The 25,885-nt window shown below is 57.5% G+C and overlaps 1 protein-coding gene across 2 annotated transcripts in view; it reads left to right on the plus strand.

Annotated features, from left to right (window-relative positions):
• The first annotated feature begins 961 nt into the window (after positions 1-961).
• LOC105464574 (solute carrier family 12 member 7) overlaps positions 962-25,885 on the plus strand; it is a 102,827-nt gene continuing 77,903 nt past the window's right edge. Inside the window, exons 1-2 of one of the 2 annotated variants that reach the window (XM_071099132.1) lie at positions 962-1,065; positions 1,255-1,461. In XM_071099132.1, coding sequence (XP_070955233.1) covers positions 1,269-1,461 — 193 coding nt within the window. In that variant the 5' untranslated portion in view covers positions 962-1,065; positions 1,255-1,268. The remainder of the gene's footprint in view (positions 1,066-1,254; positions 1,462-25,885) is intronic. The other variant, XM_071099128.1, reaches the window with a different exon arrangement.

Raw genomic sequence — 25,885 nt, forward strand, 5'->3', positions numbered from 1 at the left:
GGTGATTTGTCATCTACAGCACCACAAACACGGGTAGGGCACGTTTCTCAGCCTTCTGCACATGAAGGTGTGGCCGCAGGACTAAGTTCTGGCTAACAGAATAAGCAAAGGTGCTATGTGCACTCCTAGGCTGTACTCTGCAAAGGGGTGGCTAGCTACCTTTCCTGTGTCCTCACTCTACTGCTGGGATTCAGATGTGATGGCTGGACCAGCAGCAGCCACTGCAGATGATGAGGGTAGAGTATGACTGGAGGCAGCACAGCTGACCACTTGCTCCCTCTAAGTCACTGGATGTCACCTGAGGCCCTCCCCACACCCGGGAGCTCTTACCCTTGCCTCCCTCTAGAACATACACTTCACAGAGGCAGGGGTTCCCTTCTGTCATCTGCAGGGCCTGGCACAGGTCAGTGTTCATAAATATTTGTTGAATCTGTGAATACATATTGTAAAGTGCTCAATACTTCCACGCAGGGTGGTGGTAACAGCGTCATTAGAAGGGAGGAAAGAGCCAGTTGCAGAATTTGTGCAGCTACAGCAGTTGCAGGAATCCCACTGAAGAGCAGGGGGGACTCTCCCAAGACTTTCAGGGTCCGGGGCTCCCAGTGCCTCCGGAGCCAGGCTGGCCTCCGCCTTCCACCCTGGCTGCCCCGGGGGGCCTTTCTCCCCAGGTGGAAGTCCCAGGAGGAGGCCTCTGCCCCGCACGCTGAACCCTACTTGGCAAAGGGCTGGAGTTTGGGGATCGGGGAGGCGGAGGCCCCAGGTCAGGGCGCCCCTCTCCACAGACCCAAACGCCAGCGAGACCTCCACCCTCACCGGCCCCCTGGACCCGGCCCTCAGTGGGCGTCGCCAGAAACCCCAGGCTGCAGCGCTGCCGCCAGGGTGATCCTTGTTGGTTCCAGGCGGCGCAGAGCGAGGTCTGTTCCTCCCCTCGGGCTTCGGCACCGCGCGCTGACCCGACCGCTTGGCTGGGGCGTCTCCAAGGTCACGCAGCGAGACCCGAGGTCGCTCTTCGTTCTTCGGGGGCTGAGGCTGTGGTCGCCCCGCCGGCAGGGGACCGCCGCCAAGGTGCCAGCCCGGGTCCGCTCCGCCCTCCCGCCCAGTGCCCGCGCCGCGCGGCCCCATCCCAGGCGGTGCGCCTCGTCCCTCCCTCCCTCCCTCCCTCCCTCCCTCCGGGCCTCACTCCCTCCCTCCCGGCCTCCCCCGCCCGCCCCGCCGGCCCCGCCCTCCCCGCGCTCAGGTCGCCGCTCCCCGCAGCCGTCGCGGACACCATGTCCCAGCGCTTCTTGGTGACCCCCGCGGCGGGGGATGCGGGACCCCGGGCCGAGGAAGGCGGCAGCCAGCGCCCCATCCCGAGCCCCCGCTGGGCCCCCGACCCCGGCCTGGACCCCGCAGCCGCGCCCGAGCCGCCAAGCGAGGACCCGCTTCCCATCCTGCGCTACTGCCGCGAGCCCGGCCGCTACGGTAGGTGCGCGCAGGTGCCGAGTCCCCTCGAGGGGCGCAGGTGGGCGGCGGCGGCCTGGCGGGGCGGGGCGGGGCGGGGCGGGGAAGGTGAGGCTCCTGGTCAGCCGGGGGTCGGTCCCTGCCTCGCGTCCCCCCAGCCCAGCCGAGCTCTGGGACCTGGGCCAGTTCCCTGCGGGAGTCCCGCCCTGTCCGCGGCCTGCAGGTGACACCGAGTCGGGGCAGGGGCCAGGGAGGACGCCGTCCGCGGGGATGGACCGACAGGTCCCGGGGCGCCCTCTGAGCTCGCCGTTCCTGCTGCTGCAGAGTCCATACCGGGTCACCTCGTGGGGAGGGAGAGGACCAGGCAGGAAAGGGGGCCCTGTTCCCGCTCAGGGCTGCCTCTCTCAGGACCACTGCGGGTCCCTGAGGCCTTGGGCGGGGCTGTGGTTTGATTGTTTATAGCGCGGAAGGGTCGCAGGAGTCTGGCCCGGAAGATCTGGGAAGCACTGGGGGCTCGTCCCTGCGGGGAGCAGAGCCGTGTGCTCCTGACCACTCGCTGCACACACGGGGGCCCCCGAAGCGGGCGGGGCGGGGGAAAGACAGAGGACCCAGAGCCAAGTCGGCTTGCAGTGGGCTGAGGAGGGCCCTGCCTCGGATCATGGAGTGTCCTGCCAGCCTTGGCCACACAGAGGCCACCAGGCCTGGACCCTGGCTTGGGCTTAAAGCTCATGGCCCTGAGGGCAGATGTCCCTGAGCCGTCACTCTCGCGAGGGACCTGGGTGCCCCGAGGGTCCGTCTGTTGTTCCCGCCTGACAGGGCAGGGCTGAGCTGCTCTGAACACCTGTGGTTACTGCTATGTCTCACCCTGTGAGGGGGCTGGGGATGAGACAGGTCCCAGGCAGAAGAGCCTCCAATGGGCCCTGGGGGATCCAGTTCAGCGTGTGGGGGCCGTGTGTGTCCGTGTCACCTGTTCATGCATGTCACACGTGTGACAGTCCATAGCGAGGGCAGGCTTTACACGCGATGGCTCAGAGGAGCGAGCATCTCAGGCTCCTCAACTGGTCACTGAGCTGGCCTCCTGCAGCACTGCCGGGAACCATGTGAGTGTCCATGCCTGTGTGTTTGTGTGTCTGTATGTGTGTCTATGTGTGTGGTGTGTGGTATGTGTATATGTCTATGGGTGTGATGTGTGTATATGTGTGTATAGCATATGGGGTGTGTGTGTCTATATTATAACGTATGGTGTGTGTGTCTAGGTGTGTGGTGCGTAGTACGTGTGTGTGTGTCTGTGTTGCAGACACCAGTTCTCCAGGACTGCATGCATTGGTACAGGGGTGTGTGGGAGCTGCCGTCTGTGTCTCAACTGGATTCAGCTCAGTGCCCTAGATAGATTGTGGACACACACGTTTTGGAGACAAAGTTAGGGTTAGGGGTTAGAGATTAGGGATTCGGGGTTAGAGGTTAGGGTTAGGGTTAGCGGTTAGGGTTTGGGATTAGAGGTTAGAGGTTAGGGTTAGGGTTAGGGACACATGTGTGTGGAGACGAAGTGGACGGGGCACCTGCCCTTCTGGGTGGCAGCTGTGGCTCTCAGGTCCAGCCCTGTCCTTCTCCTGACTCCTGAGTCATTTCTTATATTCTAGGGTCATGCCCTGCAATGTCTGATATGGGATGCTCTGGTCTCCTCCCTAAAGGAAGACCCTGTCTTCAAACAGCTGCTGTGTGACACTCCCCAGATGTGCACAAAGGTTTCTCTCTAATTCTGAAGTCAGCCTACTCACCAGGGTGCATGTTCCTTTTGATTTTCTCTGTGGAGCCCAGTAACGGAGCTTGTGATTCTGCAGGTTGCCGGTTAGTGTGAACTAGAGCACCAAGTCAGGGCGGCAGGGTTCTCAGGCATCCTCAGGCCTCATTTGTTCTGGGGGAAATGGTTTGACAACATGGCTTGTGGCAATAGGGGCTTCCCCATGGGCACTGCTCTTGGCGTGGGCTGTTCCTTGGCTCTGTAGTGCCAGGGCCACAGCACCCCAGGCATGGACAGGGTCCTGAGTCGGGCTGACCCTACTGGTCTCCTCCACGCCTCATTCCCCTTTCTAGAGAGCCTCGGCCTCTCCCCCTGGTGCCCAGCACACTGGCCCATGAACCCCCTAGAAGCCCCTGAGGAAAGCATGTGGGGGCAGGTGCAGGTCTGAACTCATCTGTCCTTCCTGCTTCGGGCTGTGAATGTTTGCACATTCATGTCGAAGTGGAGGGAGCTGTTGCCTTAATCTTGGATGGAGCAGGTGAGAGACCCTGTTTAGGCCTAGCATTCCCCCACCCACCTCATCTCCTCTTGGGGGGCGGGTGCTCGGAGGCTGGGCTGGAAGGCCCAGGGGATGGGCAAGCCTGTCTCTTCTCCCACGTCAGTGCCCGGGGGTAGAGACCCTGTGCCCACGGCCGTGCGGTTGCCTGGCTGCCGTGGACAGCTGGGCTCCAGTCCTGTGGGGGTTGGAGGAGGATGGCTCCAGCCAATGATCAGCTGAATGATTTTGTGTCGTGCCCACTACATATGAACAGAAGACCTATTATTTAACACTGCCATTAAGACAATGTAAACTAAGTTTAAAAAAGCAAACAAAGATTTTATTGGCATGCCTTGGGCGCCACAGGAATTGCACGCCGGGCGGGCCATTTGTCCTGGGCTGACCTTCCCTTGCAGATGTGTGGCCCGGTGATCAGATGAACTTTGTAATCCTCCAGAGACAGCTCCTCTTTGCTCACAGGCCCCAGGGATAAGCTAGTAATCCCCGCAGGCCTCCCCCATCTCTGTCATACCTCAGTTTTCAATGCAGGAATCCGGACCGACTTTGTACTCACTTGACTTTGCTGTGAATGGCTGGGGTGTGTCGGTGCTTAGGCAATGTGTGGTGGTGGGGTCTCCCTTCTCTAAGGGGGTCTCCCTTCTCTAAGGGGGGGTCTCCCTTCTCTAAGGGGGGGTCTCCCTTCTCTAGCTTGGGGGGTCTGCCTTACTGGGGAGGTCTCCCTTCTCTAGGGGGTGGGTCCCGTCTGTCTGCCACGGGATGTAAACATGCCATTGGGATCCTTGCCCTGCACCAGCACCCCCCTTGGTCCTGCTGGGTGAGCCCGCAGGGTCAGGCAGGTCCGACAGGGGCTTTCCGGCTGTGTTTTTGTATCAAGGAGGGTGGTATCACTTCCTGCTCAGCAGGGAGCAGCCTGTGGCTTCTACACCCAGTTGGTGGCCGGCCTCGGAGTCAGCCTTGCAGGCATGACTGACCCCTGCACACTGTGGCATCTTCTGTGGGCACAGGGGTGGGCGGCCGGGTGCGCAGGGCAGAGGAGAGATGAGCTGGGGAACCCCAGACAATCACACAGCCTCCTAGTCCCACGGGAGGTGGGATGGGATGGAGGTGATGGGGCCGGCTATGTCACAAAGCAGAGGAGAGGGAAGGGGAGGTGAAGCAGGGAACATCAGGCAATGGCAGAGCCCCTTGGCCCCGTGGGAAGGTCTAGCTGGGTGGTGATAGGGCCATTTCACAGATGGTTCCAGAGGCTCCAGAAGGTGAACATGGCTGCACCCCCTCCCCAGTGAAGGGATGCTTGGCCCCGTGGGAAGGTCCAGCTGGGCGGTGATAGGGCCATTTCACAGATGATTCCAGTGGCTCCAGACGGTGAACATGGCTGCACCCCTTCCCCAGTGAAGGGGTACTGATGGCAGCCCCCGTGTAGCTCCCTTTGTGGGACAGTTTCAGTGGGGTCCCAGATCCAGCTATCAGGACATGGCAGGATCCGTCACCTGGCGTGCCCCCAGACCTGGAAGGGATGAGGAAAGGTAGGTCCCCAGCCTGCAAGGAGAGCTGTGTGCAGGAAGCTGCCCAGAGGACAGGACGTTCAGGGAGGTCCAAGTGGCTCAAGGCCACAGCCGACGGGGAGCACAAGCTGTGCGCCCCTCACCACCCACCTCCTGCCTCCCCACTGGGCTGCACTGAACCTGCTCTAGAGGATGGGGCAGGCTGGAACTCAGGGTCCCTCAGCCCGTTGGACCCTTCCTCTGGCACCGGTTGGCCCTTTCATCCCTGGCCCTGGGACACAGACCAGTTGTGAGTCCCTGATTAGAGGGTTGGACCTTTTGTTCCCTGCAGCTGTTGTTATGGCTGGCGGGGCCATCAGAGCCCTACAGACACTCATAATTATACTGGGAGGGTTGTGTGCGGCCCAGACCACTCTGGGAGGCTAAAGGAACCCTTCTCCAAGTGCTAGGGCTGGCATAGGCCGGGCCCCCTGCAGAGACTCCAGCTTGGCAAGGGCAGCCCACTGACATCTTCAATGAGATGTGTGCCGAGGCTGGGCTGAGGTTTCTGTGTGTGTCTGCGTGTCTCTGTGTGTGAGTGGATGTCTGCGTCTCCGTGGAGCGTATTGGGTTTTTGCCGCTTAAGGAGAAGGTAAGAGTTTGTCGCCTGAGCCTTGGAAACTGCTCTGGCTGGGAAGCAGCACTCACAATAGAAGGCGCCTTTGCAAGCCTGAGCTTTGTGAGCTGGGATCCCGGGGACCTGGAACAGGAGGAGGCTGAGACCTGTCCTTGGGTACTGCCCACGGGTCCAGACCCTGCCGGGCACAGCAGTGAGGGCTCTGGGCCCGCCATCTCGGTCCAGCTCCCAAGGCCGCCCTCCCCATCCGGGGACCCCAGGAGAGCGGGCTGCCCCCTCAGCCATTGCCTTCTGTTGGGGGAAAGCCTCAGGAAAATGCCATGTCCTCAGCTGGCTCCATGCTCTCCTTGTCAGGAAAACCAGCAGCGCCGGGCTGCGTCTGCCTGCCCTCCTGGGCCGCTCAGAAACACGGTGTGCAGAGCCCAGGCGGAGGCCGCCAGCTCTGGTGTCTGAAAACCCGCCGGCCCCACTGGGCAGACTCTGTTTTCTTTTTGCTTAAATATTTCATGGAGCTCGGCCCTCGTGTTAATCCATGAGCTGCCTCTAGTTATCCGTGGAGGACAAGTTTGCATTTTGTCACTTTGCTCTTAAAGAAGTCTCGACTTAGTGATTTTAATTTTGGCTTTAAAAGAAAATGCTTGAACACGTGTCCGTTCTTTCTGTTCTTTAGTGTTTAATTTGGCTTCTTTTTCCACTGGAGGGGGCATGGGTTTTGAGACACCAGCTCCATGTATACACCAGAATTTTCTTTAAATAAAGACTTGACATCTGGAAGAGAGCCCGCAGCTCAGCTGCGTGGGGCACGAGCTGGGGTCCTTGTTGGGGTCCTCACCGTGGGCTGGGCCTTTGGGCCTTGGTGCAGGGCCCCACCCAGGTGCCTCCTCTGTTCCTCTGGGTGAGACCTGTGCCCTGGAAATGAGGGATGGGGTTAGGGGGCAGGTGTGTGTCGGCTCCTGCGTGGCTCTGTCTGGATGGGGGAGGGGCAGAGAAAACTACAAGCACAGACCAAAAAAAATGCAAACACACATCAGAGGACACACACAGAGCGGAACAGCTCCCGGGACAGGAGACAGCGTTTGCAAAGCATAGGGGTGATGAGGGGTTCATACCCAGAGGATGCTAAGAACTCCTACAACTCAACAGCAACAACAGACAAATACACCCTTGTAAAAATGGGAAAAAGGCTTGAATAGCTATTTCTCTTTTTTTATTGTTATTGCTTTTTTCTTTGAGATGGAGTTTCGCTCTTGTTGCCCAGGCTGGAGTGCAATGGCACGATCTCGGCTCACCACAACCTCCGCCTCCCAGATTCAAGCGATTCTCCTGCCTCGGCCTCCCGAGTAGCTGGAATTGCAGGCATGCACCACCATGCCCAGCTAATTTTTTGTATTGTGAGTAGAGATGGGGTTTCACCACGTTGGCCAGGCTGGTCTCGAACTCCTGACATTAGGTGATCCACCTGCCTTGCCCTCCCAAAGTGCTGGGATTACAGATGTGAACCACCGTGCCCGGCTTGAATAGCCATTTCTCCAAAAAGATATACAAATGATCAATAAGGACATGGAGAGATGCTTCACATCCTAATCACCTTAATCACTAGAGAAATGCAAATCAACACCAATAGTTGTGAAGACACCACTTCACAACTATTTGAATGTCTCTTATTTTTATTTTTATTTATTTATTTGTTTTTGAGAGGGAGTTTTTCTCTGTTGCCAGGCTGGAGTGCAGTGGCACCATCTCGGCTCACTACAACCTCCACCTCCCGGGTTCAAGTGATTCTCCTGCCTCAGCCTCCCGAGAAGCTGGGACTACAGGCACCTGCCACCATGCCTGGCTAATTTTTGTATTTTTAGTAGAGGTGGGGTTTCGCCATGTTGGCCAGGCTGGCCTCGAACTCCTGACCTCAAGTGATCTGCCCGCCTCAGCCTCCCAAAGTGCTGGGATGACAGGTGTGGGCCGCTGCACCCGACCAGGCTCTTATTTTTAGAATGGAAACTACCATGTTGGTGAGGATGTTACAAGTGGGGACCCTTGTGTGGTGCTCATGGGAATGTAAAGTGGCATGGCTGGAAAACAGATGTCAGAAGTTCATACAGTAGCATCGTAGCATCATAGGATCCACAGTCCCCTTTCTGGGTGTGGTATCATAGGATCCACAGTCCCCCTTCTGGGTGTAGTATCATAGGATCCACAGTCCCCCTTCTGGGTGTGGTGTCGTGGGATCCACAGTCTCCCTAGTATCATAGGATCCACTGTCCCCTTTCTGGGTGTAGTATCATGGGATCCACAGTCCCCTTTCTGGGTGTGGCATCACAGGATTCACAGTCCCCCTTCTGGGTGTAGTATCATAGGATCCACAGTCTCCCTTCTGGGTGTGGCATCATGGGATCCACAGTCCCCCTTCTGGGTGTGGCATCATAGGATCCACAGTTCCCCTTCTGGGTGTGGCATCATGGGATCCACAGTCCCCCTTCTGGGTGTGGCATCATGGGATCCACAGTCCCCTTCTGGGTGTAGCATCATGGGATCCACAGTCCCCCTTCTGGGTGTGATATCATAAGATCCACAGTCCCCCTTCTGGGTGTGGCATCATGGTATCCACAGTCCCCCTTCTGGGTGTGGCATCATGGGATCCACAGTTCCCCTTCTGGGTGTGGCATCATGGGATCCACAGTCCCCCTTCTGGGTGTGGCATCATGGGATCCACAGTCTCCCTTCTGGGTGTGGCATCATGGGATCCACAGTCTCCCTTCTGGGTGTGGCATCATGGGATCCACAGTCCCCCTTCTGGGTGTGGCATCATGGTATCCACAGTCCCCCTTCTGGGTGTGGCATCATAGGATCCACAGTCTCCCTTCTGGGTGTAGCATCATGGGATCCACAGTCCCCCTTCTAGGTGTGGTATCACAGGATTCACAGTCCCCCTTCTGGGTATGGCATCATAGGATCCACAGTCTCCCTTCTGGGTGTGGTATCATGGGATCCACAGTCCCCCTTCTAGGTGTGGTATCATGGGATCCACAGTCCCCCTTCTGGGTGTGGTATCATGGGATCCACAGTCCCCCTTCTAGGTGTGGTATCACAGGATTCACAGTCCCTGTTCTGGGTGTAGGGGCTCAGAGAGACATTGCACACCCATGTTCCCGGCAGCATCAGTCACGGTAGGCACAGGTGGAAGCTACCCAGGTGTCTGTGGATGGATGAACGGATTTGTAAAATGTGACATGTACTTTTAAACAAAAATTATAGGCAGGTGTCGTTTTGAATGGAGCTCCTACACCAGTCCCCAACACATCGCTCCATTTTGATTTGGCCTAAATGCTAAATGGTGTCATCAGACTGAACCTTTAAGGAAGTAGATAGATCCCAAAGCTGACCAGTTTTCCCTGAAAACAGGAGCCTCCAGTCTGCCTGGTCAGTGTACTAAGGAAGTTCTGCTGCTTTAACCCTTACAACAAGGAACCTGAGAGAACCCGATGTCAACTGTCAGCCTTTCTCCTGCTCCGTGTCCCTGCACCCTCTTTACAAAACCCACTGTTGGTCATTGCCCAGGGGGAGCTCTCATTCCTCGATTGAGGCTGCCCTATTCGTGAATCGAGAATAAAAGCCAATTTGATCTACAGCTAAATTTGTTATAATTTTGTATAACATTTTAATACTACATGTAGTGGAATATTATTTAGCCTTAAAATTATCAACAAAAAAATCTAAAGTCTGTAAAATATTTAAAGAGGTTTATTCTGAGCCAATGTGAGTGACCATGGCCCAGAAAACAGCTTCAGGAGGGCCTGAGAACCTGTGCCTGAGGCGGTTACAGTTTGGTTTTACACATTTCAGGGAGAGAGAAGTTACAGGCAAAGCCAGGCTAGGTGTAATTCCAGCTCTTTGGGAGGCTGAGGCAGTGGGATTGTTTCCTTACAGGAGTTCGAGACCACCCTGGGCAACACGGCAAGATCCCGTCTCTACAAAAAATTTTCTAAAAATTAGCCAGGCGTGGTGGTGCGGACCCACGGTGCCACCTGCTTGGGAAGCTGAGGCTTGAGTCTGGGAGGTGAAGGCCGCAATGATCTGTGACTGCGACACTACTGTCAGCCTGGGTGACAGAGCCAGACCCTGTCTCAAAAAAGTAATTAATTAATTAAATTAAAGAAGTTACAGGCAAAGACATAAATCAGTACCTGGAAGGTATACATCGATTCGGTGGGAAACGAGGGACATCTTGCAGGGGAGCGGGGGATTTAGACGTTTTCTGATCGGCATTTGGTTGAAAGAGTTCAGCTGAAGACGTGAAGGCTTGCAGTGGGTGGAAATAAACGCTTGGGTTCAGCTGAGGGACTGTGGAGGCCAAGGTGCTGGTGACATAGAAGCCTCCAGGAGGCGCCCCAGAGAGGACAGAGGGCAGGCAGGGCCTTCACATGTGTGGGGACTCCTGGTGGGTCTCTCCCGGGTGTGGGACCCTCGGCGGGCCTCTCAGGGTGTGGGACCTGGGTCTCTCTGGGCATGGGACTCTCGGCGGGCCTCTCAGGGTGGGGGACCCTCGGCGGGCCTCTCAGGGTGTGGCACCTGGGTCTCTCTGGGCATGGGACTCTTGGCAGGTCTCTCAGGGTGTGGGACCCTCGGCGGGTCTGGATTTGGGGTCTTACCGCCACAGAGTCTGTTCTGCTCTCTTCGGATCTGTATTTTGGAGTTAGTGTCGGTCAGCTGCACCTCAACTCCTAAAGGTGGGGGGGAGGCGGCCGTGACGAGGCGAGTCCCTCCTCCCTCGTATCATGGCAGGAATTTAGTTTTTCTGGTTGCCCTGGATCCCCTTGTCCAAGAGGGGTGCTCTGTTCACTAGGCTGGGGTATTTTGTTTTTAGTTTACGAAAGAAAGGAAATTCAGACCCACACTCCCACATGGATGGAGGCTGAGAACATTGTGTGAATCAAATAAACCTGTTGACGAAAAGAGCGAAAGTCTGTTAAATATTTGAAGAGAGAGATTCTGACCCACATAGAGTGACCGTGCAGTGACAGCCTCGGGAGGTGGGAGGTGCAGCTGGGCCTTAGACATTTCAGGGGGACATGAGACATCCATCAATACGTTTAAGATATACATTGGTCAGGTCCAGAAAGGCGGGACAGCTCCAAGTGGGGCTTCCAGGTCAGAGGTAGATTGAAAAATGTTCTGATTGGCAATTGGTTGGAAGTTATCATCAATAGAAAGGAATGTCAGGGTTAGGATAAGGGGTTGTGGAGACCAAGGTTTCATCATGCAGATAAAGCCTCCAGGTAGTAGGCTCCAGAGAGAAGAGATTGTATGGCAAGTGTTTCTCACCAGACTTAAGGTCTGTGTTGATGTTAGTGCTGGTCGGCTTTTCCTAAATTCCGAAAGGGAGGAGGGCAGCATGAGGCATGGCCGACGACCGCTTCCCATCGTGGCCTGAACCAGTCTTTCAGGTTAAGGTTGGGGTGTCCTGGCCCAGAGGAGGGGTCCATTCAGATGGTTGGGGAAGAGCCTTAGAATTTTATTTTTGGTGGCCGGGCGCGGTGGCTCACGCCTGTAATCCCAGCACTTTGGAAGGCCGAGGCGGGCGGATCACAAGGTCAGGAGATCGAGACCATGGTGAAACCCCGTCTCTACTAAAAATAGAAAAAAAATTAGCCGGGCGCAGTGGCGGGCGCCTGTAGTCCCAGCTACTCGGGAGGCTGAGGCCGGAGAATGGCGTGAACCCGGGAGGCGGAGCTTGCAGTGAGCCGAGATTGCGCCACTGCACTCCAGCCTGGGTGACAGAGCGAGACTCTGTCTCAAAAAAAAAAAAAAAAGAGTTTTATTTTTGGTTTACACCGCAGAGATGGCTTTGAACACCTCTCGGCAGGCCACCACTGCTCCCACCCCCATGCAGGCACCCCAGCCTTCATTCCACGGCCAGGTCAGAGGGACCCAGGCCTGGAGGTCCATGGTCACCAGCCTGGGCGGTCACCCTCAAGGGTCACCAGCATCTGGGCTCTCACAACTTCACTCCAAAAGCCCACCTGCTGGCAGATCCCTGGGGTCTGGAGACCCTCCCCGAGGAGCCTCTAGAAGGTGGGTGAACAGGGAATGGCCCCTCCTGCTGGGAGTGGGTTCCAGGAAGAACCTCTGGGAGTGAGGAGGGATGGGGCAGCCAGACACAGAAAGGTCAATCCTGAAGGATAACACTTGCAGGCAGAGCCTGGAGTTGTCAAATTCTGGGAGATGGAGGCAGAACGGGGGTGCCAGGGGCTGGGGGAGGGGAATGGGAGTCAGTTTAATGGGTACAGAGCTGCAGCTTTGCACGAGGAAGTTCTGGAGAAGGATGGAGGTGATGGCTTTACAGCATTGTGACTGCATTTAATGCCACTGAACTGCTCGCCCGAAAATGGTTAAAATGGTAAAATGTTATGCGTATTTTATCACAATACAAAAAATACCAGAAAGAAAATGCAAGCAGAAAGTAGGGGCCTAGAGATAAACTAAATCCTCCCCCACCCCCAGCCCCTTCCTTCTGCCGAGGACAGAGGCTCCTGATCCTGGCCTCTAGTTTTCTGAGAGGAGGCCGGTTTGATTAAATCGATTCACACCTAGGCAGGTTCTCCGGGGAGGGGGTCGTGTTTAATCTAAATTACTCTCTGCAGGGTGCTATTTCAGGCCTCTTGGAAGAGATATTTTTGTGCAGGGACCTTCCTGTTTCAAATAACATCCTTTGTGAGCCCTTCCTGACTGGTCCTGGAAAGGTCAGCGAAGGGGCTGGCAGCCTCTGATTTCCTGTGGGCAGATTCCAGGAAGGGGCAGCGAGCCTGGCCCCTAGGCAGCCTGCAGCCTCCGATGGCTCCTCGGTGCTCCGAGAGCACGCACCTGGCCGCAGTTACCCCGCTGGGCACTCAGGGCTTCTGCAGGGACACCTCGGCTGGGAATAAGGGGGAGGGTTGACCACCCCAGCAGCTGTGTCCCCACAGGGGAGGGGTCTGCAGAACTGGCCGTCATTTGCTGCACAGGCCGTGTGACGGATGTGGGTCCTCGCTGGTCTTCCAGGCCCATTGGCAGCAGCCTCTGCCTGGCCCTTACAGCCACTCACTGTCCTCTCTCCAGAGACCCCACACCCAAGTGTGAGGGCCGAGTTCTCGGCGTAGGTTCCCTTTGAAGAAGGGGTGATCCCTGGGCCCCCTGTGGCCTCCAGCTGCTGTCCCACGCGGGCTCTCTCCAGCCCTCCAGGCCTATCCTGGCCTTGCCGGCAGAATGTGCTCCTTCTCCAGCCCCTGCCCGGTCAGTCCAGTGGTGCCGGCTGCTGCTGCGTCTTCCTCCCTGGGATGCAGCAAACTTCACATTTTGCCTCAGGACGTTCCAAGTCAGCCGTGGGAAACTGAACACTGGTTTAAAGACACATTGGTATCATCCCTGCTTTCTGGCACTCAGAGGCCTGTGTATGCATGGCCAGGACGGCAGCAGCACCTGTTTACTCAGATGGGCATTTCAGCAGAGCTGGAACTCAGAGACGCACCTGGTTCCAGTCTTTGCTTCCTTGCCTATAATTTTCTCACACGTCCCCACCACAGCCTGGTGATCCGTGGGTCTGGATGCAGGTGTTAATGGAAAAATATCTGTACTCAATTGTAAAGTATGATGTGGTCTGCTGGTTTGAGGGGTCATTTTCAAGGCAAGTGCCCACCGGGCTGCCTGCCTCATCAACTCACCATCACCCAGCATGACCTTACCATGCCCTCCACCCAGTGTGACCCAGAGCTGAGGGCTCCTCCCATTCCACAGTTGAATTCCTGTCCCCAAACTCTCATGATGATGCTGGGACCAAAACAGGTGGGTAGGGGCGGTAGCGGCGGCCTGGGGGCGACGGTTTTAAAGTTGGGGTGAAAACTCTGACTCTCCCGGATCTCGCTCAAAGGGGCCACTCCCTGTCGGAGCTGCCCTGAGCACCCTGGCAGTGCAAGGCCCTGGCATGGAGCCGGGACGTGGGCCCCTGCCTTGTGGGAGCTTGGGCACAGAATAAGCCCCAGACACTGTCCTCTCCCACCACCCAGTGCTGCGTAGGCCAACTTCCCCTCCCCGAGGTTGGCAGGTGCGTCCAGGTCTCCTCCCCGAGGTTGGTGGCTGCGTCCAGGTCCCCTCCCCGAGGTTGGTGGGTGTGTCCAGGTCCCTTCTCTGATGTGGGCGGGTGAGACCCTCCCTGCAGGCCTCTTCCCCCCCTGCCCATTTCTTAACTCTGGGCTGCAATCTTAGAACACGCTGGTGACAGCCGCCCATCTAGCCAGGGGCAGGAGGGCAGGGTGCCCAGTACCAGGGTGCCCAGGAGGCCAAGGTGCTCAGCGCCAGGGTGCCCAGGAGGCCAGGGTGCCCAGCACTCTGCCCGAGCATGTCTATTGGCCCCGGTGCAGCTGCAGGTTTGCTGGTTGGTACTGAGGAAGGTGCTTGAAGTGGGTGCCGGCGCCCTGGGTGGAGAAGCAGCACCAGGACACAGGGAGAACCCTGGGAAGGCCCACAGAGGCGCACGCAGGACACAGACAGGTGCCGACTGAGTCGTGCCCCTGAAATTCGCAGCTGAGGCCCCAGCCCCCACAGGACTGTATCTGGAGCTAGGATCTTGAGGGAGGGATTTAAGGTTAAATGAGGTTGTAAGGAGGGCCCTGACCCAATGGAATGATAGGACGTGTCCGTGTAAGAAGAGAAAGCGACGCCAGGGATGCGTGCGTGCAGAGGAGCGGTGGTGGGAGGACACGGGAGAAGCCGCCGTCTGCGGGCCACAAGAGGCCTCAGGAGAAGCCGCCCATCGGCCCCTTGGTCTTGGACTTCCAGCCCCCAGGCTGCGAGGGAACAATTTCTGGTGTTGAAGCCCCCGCCCGAGGAGCTTTGTTATAATCGCTGGAGCCAGCGAGGCCGGCCTTACACTTGTCCCTTACCCGAGAGGACTGGCACCAGCGCTGCGGGAGGTGGTGGGATGTCGGGAAGCTCGGGTCTTGGGAAATGCCACCTTCCATGGGCAATCCTTGAGCTGCAGCTTCTGACCCTGCGGATGGAGGGGCGTGCTGCCCGTGAGGCTGTGCTGGGGCCCTCAGGGACGGAAGGCCCTGGGTCACGGATGGAGCCGTAAGCTCTGTGGTGCCTGGCATGGGAACAAGCCTTCTTTGGCCGCCTCTTGGTCCCTGTTACTGTGAATACCAGGGCCCAGCGCCCTCCCGGGGTGGAGAATGGGCCAGGAAAGTCCATTTCTTCTTCTGCTGACCTACTCCTCCTTAACTCCCCTGAGTTCTGAGCACGTTGCCCAAAGAACAGGGGCTCTGAGTAAGTTTGGGATGTGGAGGGGAGGGGCGCATATGGGGAGGCAGCTGATGGTCACCGGTATTCTAGGGGGAAGATGTGGGGAGGGCCGTGAGCAGCTCCTGCTTGGAGTTCCGGGCAGCGGTTCAGCAAGAGGGGAGAGGGACAGAGAGAGACACAGAGACAGAGACAGAGAGAGACACAGAGACAGAGACAGGGAGACAGAGACAGAGACAGACACAGAGACAGAGACAGAGACAGAGAGACACAGAGACAGAGACAGAAAGATAGGGAGACAGAGACAGCCAGACAGAGACAAGAAGAGAGAGACAGAGACACAGAGACAGAAAAACAGAGAGAGAGAGAGACAGATGGACAGAGACAGAGACAGAAAGAGAGAGAGACACACAGAGAAGCAGAGAACGGGGAAGAGAGGGGAGAGGAGAGAAGGGGGAAGGGAAGGAGAGAGGATGGAGAGGAGAGGGGAGAGGAGGGAGAGGAGAGGGGAGAGGGGAGGGGGAAGAGAGAGGAGAGGGGAGAAGGGGAGGGGAGGGGGGAGGGAGAGGAGAGGGGAGAGGGGAGGGGAGGGGGGAGGGAGAGGAGAGGGGATAAGGGGAGGGGAGGGGGAGGGGGAGAGGCGAGAGGGGAAAGGGAAGAGCGGGGAGGGGAGACGGGAGGTGGGGAGGGGATGGGGGACAGGAGAGGGGGTGAGTTTTCTTCCTCCTGATTATGGGGGCACCACGGCTTATAGGGCTGGGCTGCCCCTGCCCTGTGGAGCATCTGGGCTCTGTGTGGAGGGGCCCAGTCCGGGGCCCAGAGGTGCTGCCAGCGGTGGCCGGGTGAACTGACTGTGGCCCAGTGCAGCTCCCGGGAGGGGAGCAGCCACCCTGACGCCACCTGCCCTGCCTCTAGCACCAGAAGCAAAGGTGGAGACCGGGAAGCACCGGGAAGTCCTGCAGGGCTGAGGGAAGGTGGGGGTATCTCCAAGCCACAGCCACAGTTGGCGGCTGGGAGTGCTTCAGACTCCGCATGACCAGATCTGACCCTGCCAGCAGCACCCACGATAATGGTGACTTGGACAAAATGAAAGTTCACTTCTCCCTCACTAAGCATTTTGTTCTGAATTTGCTCATCCGTCGATCGGTCCTGGTGAACCCTCCTGTCTCTGTCTGAGTGTCCAGTGGCCTCTCTGCACCAACGGAGCTATTCCTTGTCCACGCCGTCCCATGCAGCACCACCGGCCACACGTGGCTATCAGCACTTGAGCTGTGGCTGCTGTGGCTGAGGACCTGGATCCTTCATTTTTGAAAAAATGTTAACTTAAATCTAAACTTCAGTGACCACACAAGCTTAGTGGCTGCTGTCCCAGTGAGGTCTGGGTGCTGAGGACACGGCGGGGAAGACAGTCCCCAGGGAGCCTTCATCCCAGGAGGGACAGAAAATGAGCTGGGGGAGAGCACAGAGAGGGAGGCAGGGATGGCTGTGGTGCTGTGGTGGCTGTAGTACCTGTGGTGCCCATGGTGGCAGGGACAGCTGTGGTGCCCATGGTGGCTGTAGTGTCCGTGGCAGCTGTGGTGCCCATGGTGGCTGTGGTGCCCATGGCAGCTGTGGTGCCCGTGGTAACTGTGGTGCCTGTGGCGGCAGGGAAGGCTGGGACAGCGGAGTTACAGGCAGTGACATCTCTCCATTAGGACTGGGAGAGGACTGGGGGTCCTACTGCCCAGCACTTGAGAATGTGATGGTATTGGGAGGGAGGTGTTTGCAGAGGTCATCAAGTGACAGCTCACAGGGGTGTGTCCTAATTCAATATGACGGTGTCCTTATTAAAAGGGGGGGTTTGGACACAGAAATAAGACACTCACAGAGCGGGGACGATGCAGAGACACAGGGAGAGGCTGGGGCGGGCAAGCCAAGGAGAGGCTGGAACCAGAGCCCCCCACAGCTCAGGGGAGCAGCCCAGCCACACGCTGGCCTGAGACTTCAGGCCTGAGACTGCGAGACACGTCCGTGGTGTGCGCAGCCTGGCTGCACTCATTTCCACGGCGGCCCGAGCGGATTGATGTAAACTCCCCGTGTCTACCCTCCCCCTCAGCCTGGCCTCTCTGAAGTTGTCCAGGCCCAGCTTGACCACCTTGGCTGCAGCTCTGCCTCACCCTGAGCCTCCCGAGGGGTTCCCCCCGCCCGGAACATTCTCCCATGGCGTTGTCCCTATGAAGCCACTCCGAGCTGTCATGCCGGTGCAGTGACCACATCCCTCCCCAGCCAGTGCTTGTCGACGGCCCTCCTGGGTGAATCCCCCTCCCCTGCACCCCCTCCGCCAGCCACCTGAGCCCTCCCCGGGGCCCTGGGCTCCTCCCTCGCGCCTCTCGTTGCCTGGTGACCAGAGCTTTCTTGTCCCCCTGGAGTAGAGAGTGCGGAGCCAGCAGTGCGGGTTCCTGAGCATGGGGAGTTCCGGGGTTGCTGGGCACACTGGCACTGTCCTGAACCCCATCTCCCTGTTTACAGAACGACACCTCCCTCTGGGGCAGCTGTGGGGAAGGGAAGCCAGCAGGGAGCACCCCCTTGCTGGAGCTGTACCTGTTTCCTCCTCCCTTGCTTACCAGTGTCTTCCAGACCCAGGGGTGGGAAGGGAACCCGGGGAGATGGAGACACAGGTGTGGCCATGCGGGCAGACTGGTGGTCAGGATTCATCTGAGGGGCCGTGGGGACCACGTGACTCATCGTCTGGGATGTGCTGGCTGCGGCAGGGCCGCCTTCCTCAGGAGAGGGGTCTGCCTGGGTTCCCACGGGGCCCTGCTCCCTGCACCAGGTGGGCCGGAGCTGCAGAGTCCCACACCCCGCAGCTGTTGGTACAAGGTGAGGCTTCTGCCTTCCGTGGACACAGACCCTCTCACACCTGTTTCCGCCCAGCACGCTGTTCTGCAGGTTTCCACACCCCTTCAAATCCAGCCTGGGCCAGGGAATGCTGAGGAGTTTACCCAAACCTGGACCCAGATGCAGCCAAACGCAGGCCCCCACAGCCAGCCGGTGATGGGAAACAGCGTTTCTGGGGGACCTTCTGAGGGCAGGACGGCGCCTTTGGGGTGCCGGTTGAGGACAAGGCTGTGGTGCCTGGTCGCTAACCTCGGAGCATGTGATGCCCTGAGACCTGGGATGCTCCGGGAGACAGGGGTGCAGGTCGGGCATGTCCTGACACCTTCCAGCACGTCCCGGCGTGGTCCGCATCGGTCTTCTTGACACTTCTTGGGATCAGAGCCCTGAGGCCCATGCATCCGGAAATGCCATTTAGAGATGTGGAAAATCCTTTTGACTCACAAAATCTGCCTTTGTCTCAGCAAGTGTCCCAGAGCCGTGGGGACGTAGAGGCCCTAGAATGGGAAGTGGAGCTCGGGAACCTTCAGAATTACTCGCCTTCCCCAAAGACATGGGGCCTGCCAGGAGGAGGGGCGTGGGTCATAAAAGTGGGCCATGGCTACCCCAGGGTCAAGCAAGCTCGCCGTGTGCACTAAGGGAAGCAGGCTGTGCGGATGCCCGCGGAGGAGCATGGGGGCCACTCTGCCTCCTGTTTCCCGGCACCCACACCGCTGGGGCCACTGCCTGAACAGTTCTCGAGGTAACCTCGGCTCCAGGTTCCAGCATGTGGCACCTTTGCCGCTGTGCGGACACCATCCCCTCAGATGAAGCCAGCAAGGCCCAGGCAGTGTCAACCACCCCAGCTCCCAGAACCGCATCTGTCAGGCTGAGCCCCGTCTTGGTTGAGGGCCCAGGGCCCTCGTGAGGATGTAGCTGAGCCCCAGTTGCATTTGCCTGGAGTGATTCCTGCCTTCCAGGGGCTGCTCCCCACCAGGGCTGGGCTTGGGTGCAGGCACTGGGGCTGCACAACCTGGGGAGATGCTACCAGTGAGGGTCCCCCCCCAGGATCCCAGCCGGCTGCCATGGAGGCCACGGGCTCACACTTTCCCCCCTCCTCCTGCCTGCAGACCATGAGGACTCAGCAGCCACCCAGTGGGCCACGCCCATGGGGATGAGGAAGGAGCCCCGCTGTGGGGACCATCCGAGGCTTTCAAAGTGCACCTGCTGCCGCCCAGAGGCACCCCTAAGCTTGGGTGAGGGGCCACCCCTGCAGCCACTTCAAAGTCAGGACTTCAGCTTGCTCTCCTTTCAGAGGCCTGGTGGTGGGTGCAGGTCCACAGGCTTCTGGCCAGTGCCTTGGAGTCAAATATCCCCAGCCCACCTCAGGGCACATGTTTTAGGACCCAGCACGTGTTAGGGACCTGGTAGAAAGCCGAGTGCTGCAGATGAACAGACACCCTGAGTCTCCCGCTGTGCACACAGGACTGTGTCCGGCAGTCGGGCTTGGCTTCCTGGGCCTCTCTCTGGAGCCCAAGTCCTTCTGAGTTTGGATCTTGATCCTGTTTTGGTTTCAAGGTTTGTAGTAAGCTAAATGGTGGCCTCTAAAGAGCTACATCTATGTCCTGATTCCTGGAATCCGAGAATATGACCTTATTTGGAAAAGAATCTCTGCACATGGGGTAAAGTTAAAGATCTCCAGCTGAAGTCGCCCCAGTTTATCTGAGCGGGCTCTAAACCCACTGGCAAGTCAGAGACAGAGGAGAAGAGAGGCACGCAGAGGAGGCCCCTGAGGTTGAGAGGTGAAGCAGGCTGGGCTTCTGGGTGGGGTGGGGACTTGGATAACTTCTGTCTAGCTAAAGGATTGTAAAAACACCAATCAGTGCTCTGTGTGTAGCTAAAGGTTTGTAAATGCACCAATCAGCACTCTGTAAAAACAGACCAATCAACACTCTGTAAAATGAACCAATCAGTGCTCTGTAAAATGGACCAATCGGCAGGGTGTGGGCGGGGACAAATAAGGGAATAAAAGGGGGCCAACCCTCCCCACCCCCCAAGTGGGCAGGCAGCAGGCTGGGGCTGAGCTTGTGTGCTGTGGAAGCTTTGTGTTTTTGGTTTTTTTCCTTCACTTTTTGCAATAAATCTTGCTGCTGCTCACTCTTTGGGTCTGTGTCACCTTTAAGAGCTGTAAGACTCAGTGCAAAGGTCCGGGGCTTCATTCTTGAAGTCAGCCTAGACCAATGAACCTACTGGAAGGAACCAACTCTGGACACAGCCTGACCACTCCTGAGAAGAGGAGGGGCGGGTGCCGGCAGCTATCCCTGCTTCAGGGTCACTCAGGAACCAGGAGCCCAGCAACCAGCCCGACAAGAGAGACTGCTCCTTCTGCCACAGCCCGCGGGACCTCCTGAGGTGTCTTTCACAGCACTGGTGTGGACGCCCTGATTCTTTCTCACGGTGTGCCAGGCCCCCGGGAGCCGGTGCCGGGGGAGGGGCTGATCCGGGTGCCTGTGCTGGCTCCTCCGGCGCCAGCTGGACCATGGGTTCTGATGACACACCTGGGCGAGCAGGGAAGGCAGATGTGTGGCCCGAGGACAGCTGTGTGAAGCCCTGGGGCAGGCCCTGTTTGCCAAGTTCAGGATGAGACTGTGGACCTGAGTGGGGACCACCTGGAGGGAACCAGGGTCATTCAGCACCTGTTACAGGGAGGGGTTGGATGTCCAGGCAGGCTGAGGATCGGGAAGGTGTGTACAACGGGAAGGGAAGGTGCAGTTGGGACTGAAGGCTGTCCCCTAGCAGTCGGGACCCTCTGGGGCTGGGTGGGGTGTACTTGACGTCCCTGGCAGGTGCCGAGCTGGAAGGAAACAAGGTGGGGAGACAGGCAGGCAGGGATGGAGTCCTGGCTCTCTGGGCTAAGGTTCTTCGTTGTTCGTGGTCTGATCCTTGTCCTTTGAGTCCTTGGTTTCGTGGGGCACAGACAGGTGGGGCTACACAGGGAGTGGCTCCGGATCGTTCCTGGGCTCCAGTGCTCGGGGAGGAGGGCACAGGTGGCCCCACCTGTGATTGGGGTATGAGTCCTTGGAGTAGAGGCAGGGTGAACTTGAAGGGGTGAGAACCAGGGGCTGCGGCGGCCTCACTGTGGCTCTGTGCACCCAGCTCTGGGCTGGGAAACACTCGCCGTAGACACGCGTGTGTCTGCATGTGTGTGCTGGTGTTGGAGTGTGTGAGCACGTGTGTGTCCTGGTGTTGGTGTGAGCACGTGTCTGTGTGTCCTGGTGGTTAGTACATGTGTGTGTCCTGGTGTTGGTATATGTGCACATGTGTGCGTGTCCTGGTGTTGGGGTATGTACACATGTCTGTGTATCCTGGTGTTGGTGTCTGAGCACATGTGTGCCTGCGTGTCCTGGTGTTGGGGTGTGAGCACGTCTGCGTCAGTCAAGTCGTATGTCTTGGCGGGTGTCAGGAGTCGTGATTTCTCGGAGCTGGGTCGGAAGGACAGTGGAGTGTTTCCCTGTGTTGCGCGGATGGTTCCTTGGGAGGACAAAGCTGCACAGCAGTGCCTGCAGGAGCGGAGATGGCCTTGAGTCTCCCTTATCCTGTGGCCTCTCCACAGGCTTCTCTTCCATGGGCTCTGAACCTTCCCATCAGCAGCTGTTTGCTTAAACACGGGATTCCCAGCATGGATCAAGGGGCCATGTGCATCCGTGTCCTCTGCACCCAAGCCAGGCCTGGAGGGGGTGTGCTGCTTACCCCCACACCCCGCAGGGCCGACGAGGCCACCATTTCTGTGGGGAACTTACAGGATGAGCGGGGAGGGTGTGAGGGAAACAGGGAGTACATCCTGGATGTGGGGACGGTGTGGTCCAAGCTGGCATTGTTTGTCAAACTCATGAAAATATTTTTGGAAAACCCACCAGCTGTGAAACTGCACTCCTCTGAAAGAGACCTGGTGTGTTCCTGCCCTTACCAGGGTGACACACTTCAGCAGAGCCTTCTGTAAACCCTGAATGGGACGTTTCTCTCTCCAGGAACATCGTCACACTATCGCCACTCATGCATGCACCTGAACCCACATGTGGCATCACTTTGCACATGTTCACCCTTACAGAAACGGCACTGGGGGTAAGCACCGCCCTAGACTTGTTCTGGGGCTCTGTCTCCGCACCCCTGTGGCCACTTCACCCCTGGGACCAGCATCATGTTATCTCCATGGCCACCCTGGATCCCAGGGCAGCAGGGCTGGGGGCGAGGGCTGCAGGTCACATCACCCACAGGTGAGCGCACCTGGGCTGGAGCCGAAATGTTTAGTGTTGAGGCATTTGTCCAAGGCCCTGGAAACGGGTCTAGTGTTGAGGCATTTGTCCAAGGCCATGGAAATGGAGCATGGTGGTTGTGTGTGGTTGACTTCCTGGGTCCCAGGAACTCCCTTTGCCTGTTGAGTCAAAATCTCACAGGCTCAGCTGCAAATGCACCTTTTCAGTTTCCTTAGTAGGAAGGTTCTGGCTGGCCCCACAGTCTGTCCAGATGTTTCTCTTTTCATTTTCCATCATTTCCATCATTTTCCGTCTACTCATCCCCATCTTACAGATGAGCAAACCACGGCTTAGGAAGGTCAGTGTCTTTTGTTTGAGATGGAGTCTTGCCCTGTCACCCAGGCTGGGGTGCAGTGGTGAGATCTCGGCTCACTGCAACCTCCTCCTCCCAGGTTCAAGTAATTCTTCTACCTCAGCTTCCCGAGTTGCTGGGATTACAGGCACCCACCATACACCCGGCTAATTTTTGTGTTTTTAGTAGAGACAGGGTTTCACCATGTTGGCCAGGCTGGTCTTAATCTTCTGACCTCAGGTGATCCACCCACTTCGGCCTCCCAAAATGCTGGGGTTACAGGTGTGAGCCACCGCACCCAGCCGAGGAAGGTCAGTGTCTTACCAAGGTCAGCCTAGGTGGTGTCAGGGCTCCGGGCTGAAGTTAGCAAGCATCCTTAAGTCCCACTCACTGGTGCACCTGAGCCTCAACTGTGAGCAGAGGGGAGCAGCAGCTTTCAAAGGCAGGAGGAATCCCCCCACTGGGCAGCAAGGAGCTGGGCCAGCCCATCTTCCCCCTGAAGTGACTGAAGCCGCGGGGCTAAGGCTGCACTGGGAGCTCTGATGACTCCACTGGTGGGGACTGAAGTTAGATCTGATAGACGGTGCCTATTAAAGCATCAGGTGTGCACTGTGGGGAGGGGGTGCCAACGCTGCCTGTGAGTGTCCCAGGGCCCCACTCCCCCAGCTGACCTCCTGACCTCTCCCTGCAGGTGCTGTGCAGGTGTCCAGCTTGAGTTCCCTTTATTGTGGCAAACATACACATTCTGCAACGTTTATGGTTTTTACCACTTTGAAGTGTACAGTTCTGAGGCATTCAGCACGTCCACGCTGCTGTGCGGCCATCCCTGCCGTCCATCTCCTGTCTGCCCAACAGACCCCTGTCCCCATCGCTCACTCCCTCTCCCTCCCCAGCCTGCACCGCCGTCTACATTGGGTCTCTGGATCCGGCACCTCCGGGGACCTCCTAGGCGTGGGAGCGTACAGTCTTTGTCCTTCGTGACTGGCTGATTTCACTGAACGTCCTCAGCTGTCATCACACTGCCACCTGTGTCAGAGTGTCCTTTTCTTTGAGATGAAGTCTCACTCTGTTGCCCAGCCTGGAGTGCAGTGGCTGGATCTCAGCTCACTGCAAGCTCCGCCTCCCGGGTTCACGCCATTCTCCTGCCTCAGCCTCCCGAGTAGCTGGGACTACAGGCGCCCGCCACCTCGCCCGGCTAGTTTTTTTTTTGTATTTTTTAGTAGAGACGGGGTTTCACTGTGTCAGCCAGGATGGTCTCGATCTCCTGACCTCGTGATCTGCCCGTCTCGGCCTCCCAAAGTGCTGGGATTACAGGCTTGAGCCACCGCGCCCGGCCCAGAGTGTCCTTTTCTTTGAGATGAAGTCTCACTCTGTCGCCCAGCCTGGAGTGCAGTGGCACCATCTCGGCTCATGGCAGCCTCCACCTCCCGGGTTCAAGTGATTCTCCTGCCTCAGCCTCCCGAGTAGCTGGGATTACAGGCACCCGCCACCACAACCGGCTAATTTTTGTATTTTTAGTAGAGATGGGGTTCCACCATATTGGCCAGGCTGGTGTGGAACTCCTGGTAATCTGCCCACCTTGGCCTCCCAAAATGCTGGGGTTACAGGGGTGAGCCACCGCGCCCAGCCATGCCCTTTTTTAAGGCTGAACAATATCCTGCTGTGTGGACAGACTCGTTTTGTTCATGGCTTTATCTGCTCACCACCTCTCGGGCTGATTCTGCCACCTCTCTGTTGTGGGTAGTGCAGCTGTAATCACGGGTGTGCAAATACCTGTTCGAGTCCCTGCTTTCAGCTCTTTCTAGCACATATGCAGAAGTGAAATTGCTGGGTGGGAGGGTAATTCTATTAACTTTTTCAGGAACTGCCTTTCTCTTTCCTGTATTGACTGTCCCAATTTACACTCCCACCAGTAGAAGGGGCCGAATATTTTCACATCCTTGCAGCGTTCATTTTCTCGTGTTTTGATAGTAGCCATCTTCATGGGTGTTCAAGATTTTTCTTTTTTTTAAACGGAATTTTGCTCTTGTTGCCCAGGCTGAAGTGAAATGGGATGATCTCAGCTCACTACAACCTCTGTCTCCCAGGTTCAAGTGATTCTTCTGCCTCAGCCTCTCCAGTAGCTGGGATTATAGGCATGTGCCACCACGCCTGGCTGATTTTTGTATTTTTAGTAGAGACACGGTTCCACCATGTTGGCCAAGCGGGTCTCAAACTCCTGACCTCAGGTGATCTGCCCACCTCGGCCTCCCAAAGTACTGGGATTATAGTCGTGAGCCACCTCGCCCAGGCAAGTTTTTTAACCTACTAGAAACACATAGCTGTCCCAGAATTGCAGGGCTGGAGCTGGGAGAGTCACCCAGTTCTCCCACAACAGGAGAACCAGCTTTTAAAGGGGAGGCTGGGCTTGTTCTACACTCTGGCTGTCTGGGGTGTGTCTGGGGTGGGCGAGGGAGTCTGGCTGGGCTGAGCAGGCTTGTGGGCACCATCAAGCCCCGTCTCTCCACGGTGCGCGTGCCAGGAAGTTCAGGGAGGAAGGCCGAGTAGCGGTTAGAACAAGAGCCCACTCCCACCTCCAGCTGCAGCTCCATACAACCCTGTTTGCTATTGCTGCCTCGGTTGGTCGGGGAAATAACTTGGCTCCCCTGGATTACTTGGAAAGTTATTTACAGGGTCTGAGAACCCCGGGGGGTTCCTGCGCTGCCCCTAACCTCAGCCGCTGAGATTCAGCATCAGATGTTCGTACCCTGAAACTCTACACATAGAGCTAAGGAAGTTCTCACCGAGGGGCACACGTCCAGCCTCCCATCTCTGATGGTGCTTTGGGGTGATCCCAGCAAGCACGCCGGCCAGCAAGCGTCCAGCAGCAGCCACAGGGCCTACGAGTGTTTGGGGTTGTTCTCTCCACCCAGTCAACCCCAGACAGCGCTGTGTGGGGTCCCCCTCGCCTCTCTTGCCTTAAGTCTTGTTGATGGAAAGAACAGGTGCCTCATGGCCCTGACCCCACCTCGCCCAGCCGTCTCCCCCAGGACTAGCAGGGCAGGGTTCCCAGGGAGCCGTGTGCATTTGAATGTCCTCCTCTCTGGGAGGAGGTGGGGCTGACGGAATTCAAGCTCAGGTCTGAAGATCCTGAGGAGGCTGGGGAGTTGGGGGGAGCTCTTGCCCACATGCGCGACCCCCAACCACCAGCCCAGCGCAGGGGCACCTGGTTAAATTTTTTTCAAATTAACACAAATAATTCTTAGTAGAAGCAGCTGGGTGTGGTGGCTCATGTCTGTAATCTCAGCACTTTGGGAAGC

The sequence above is a fragment of the Macaca nemestrina genome, chromosome 6 (assembly GCF_043159975.1).
Source record: "Macaca nemestrina isolate mMacNem1 chromosome 6, mMacNem.hap1, whole genome shotgun sequence".
Lineage (NCBI taxonomy): Eukaryota > Metazoa > Chordata > Mammalia > Primates > Cercopithecidae > Macaca > Macaca nemestrina.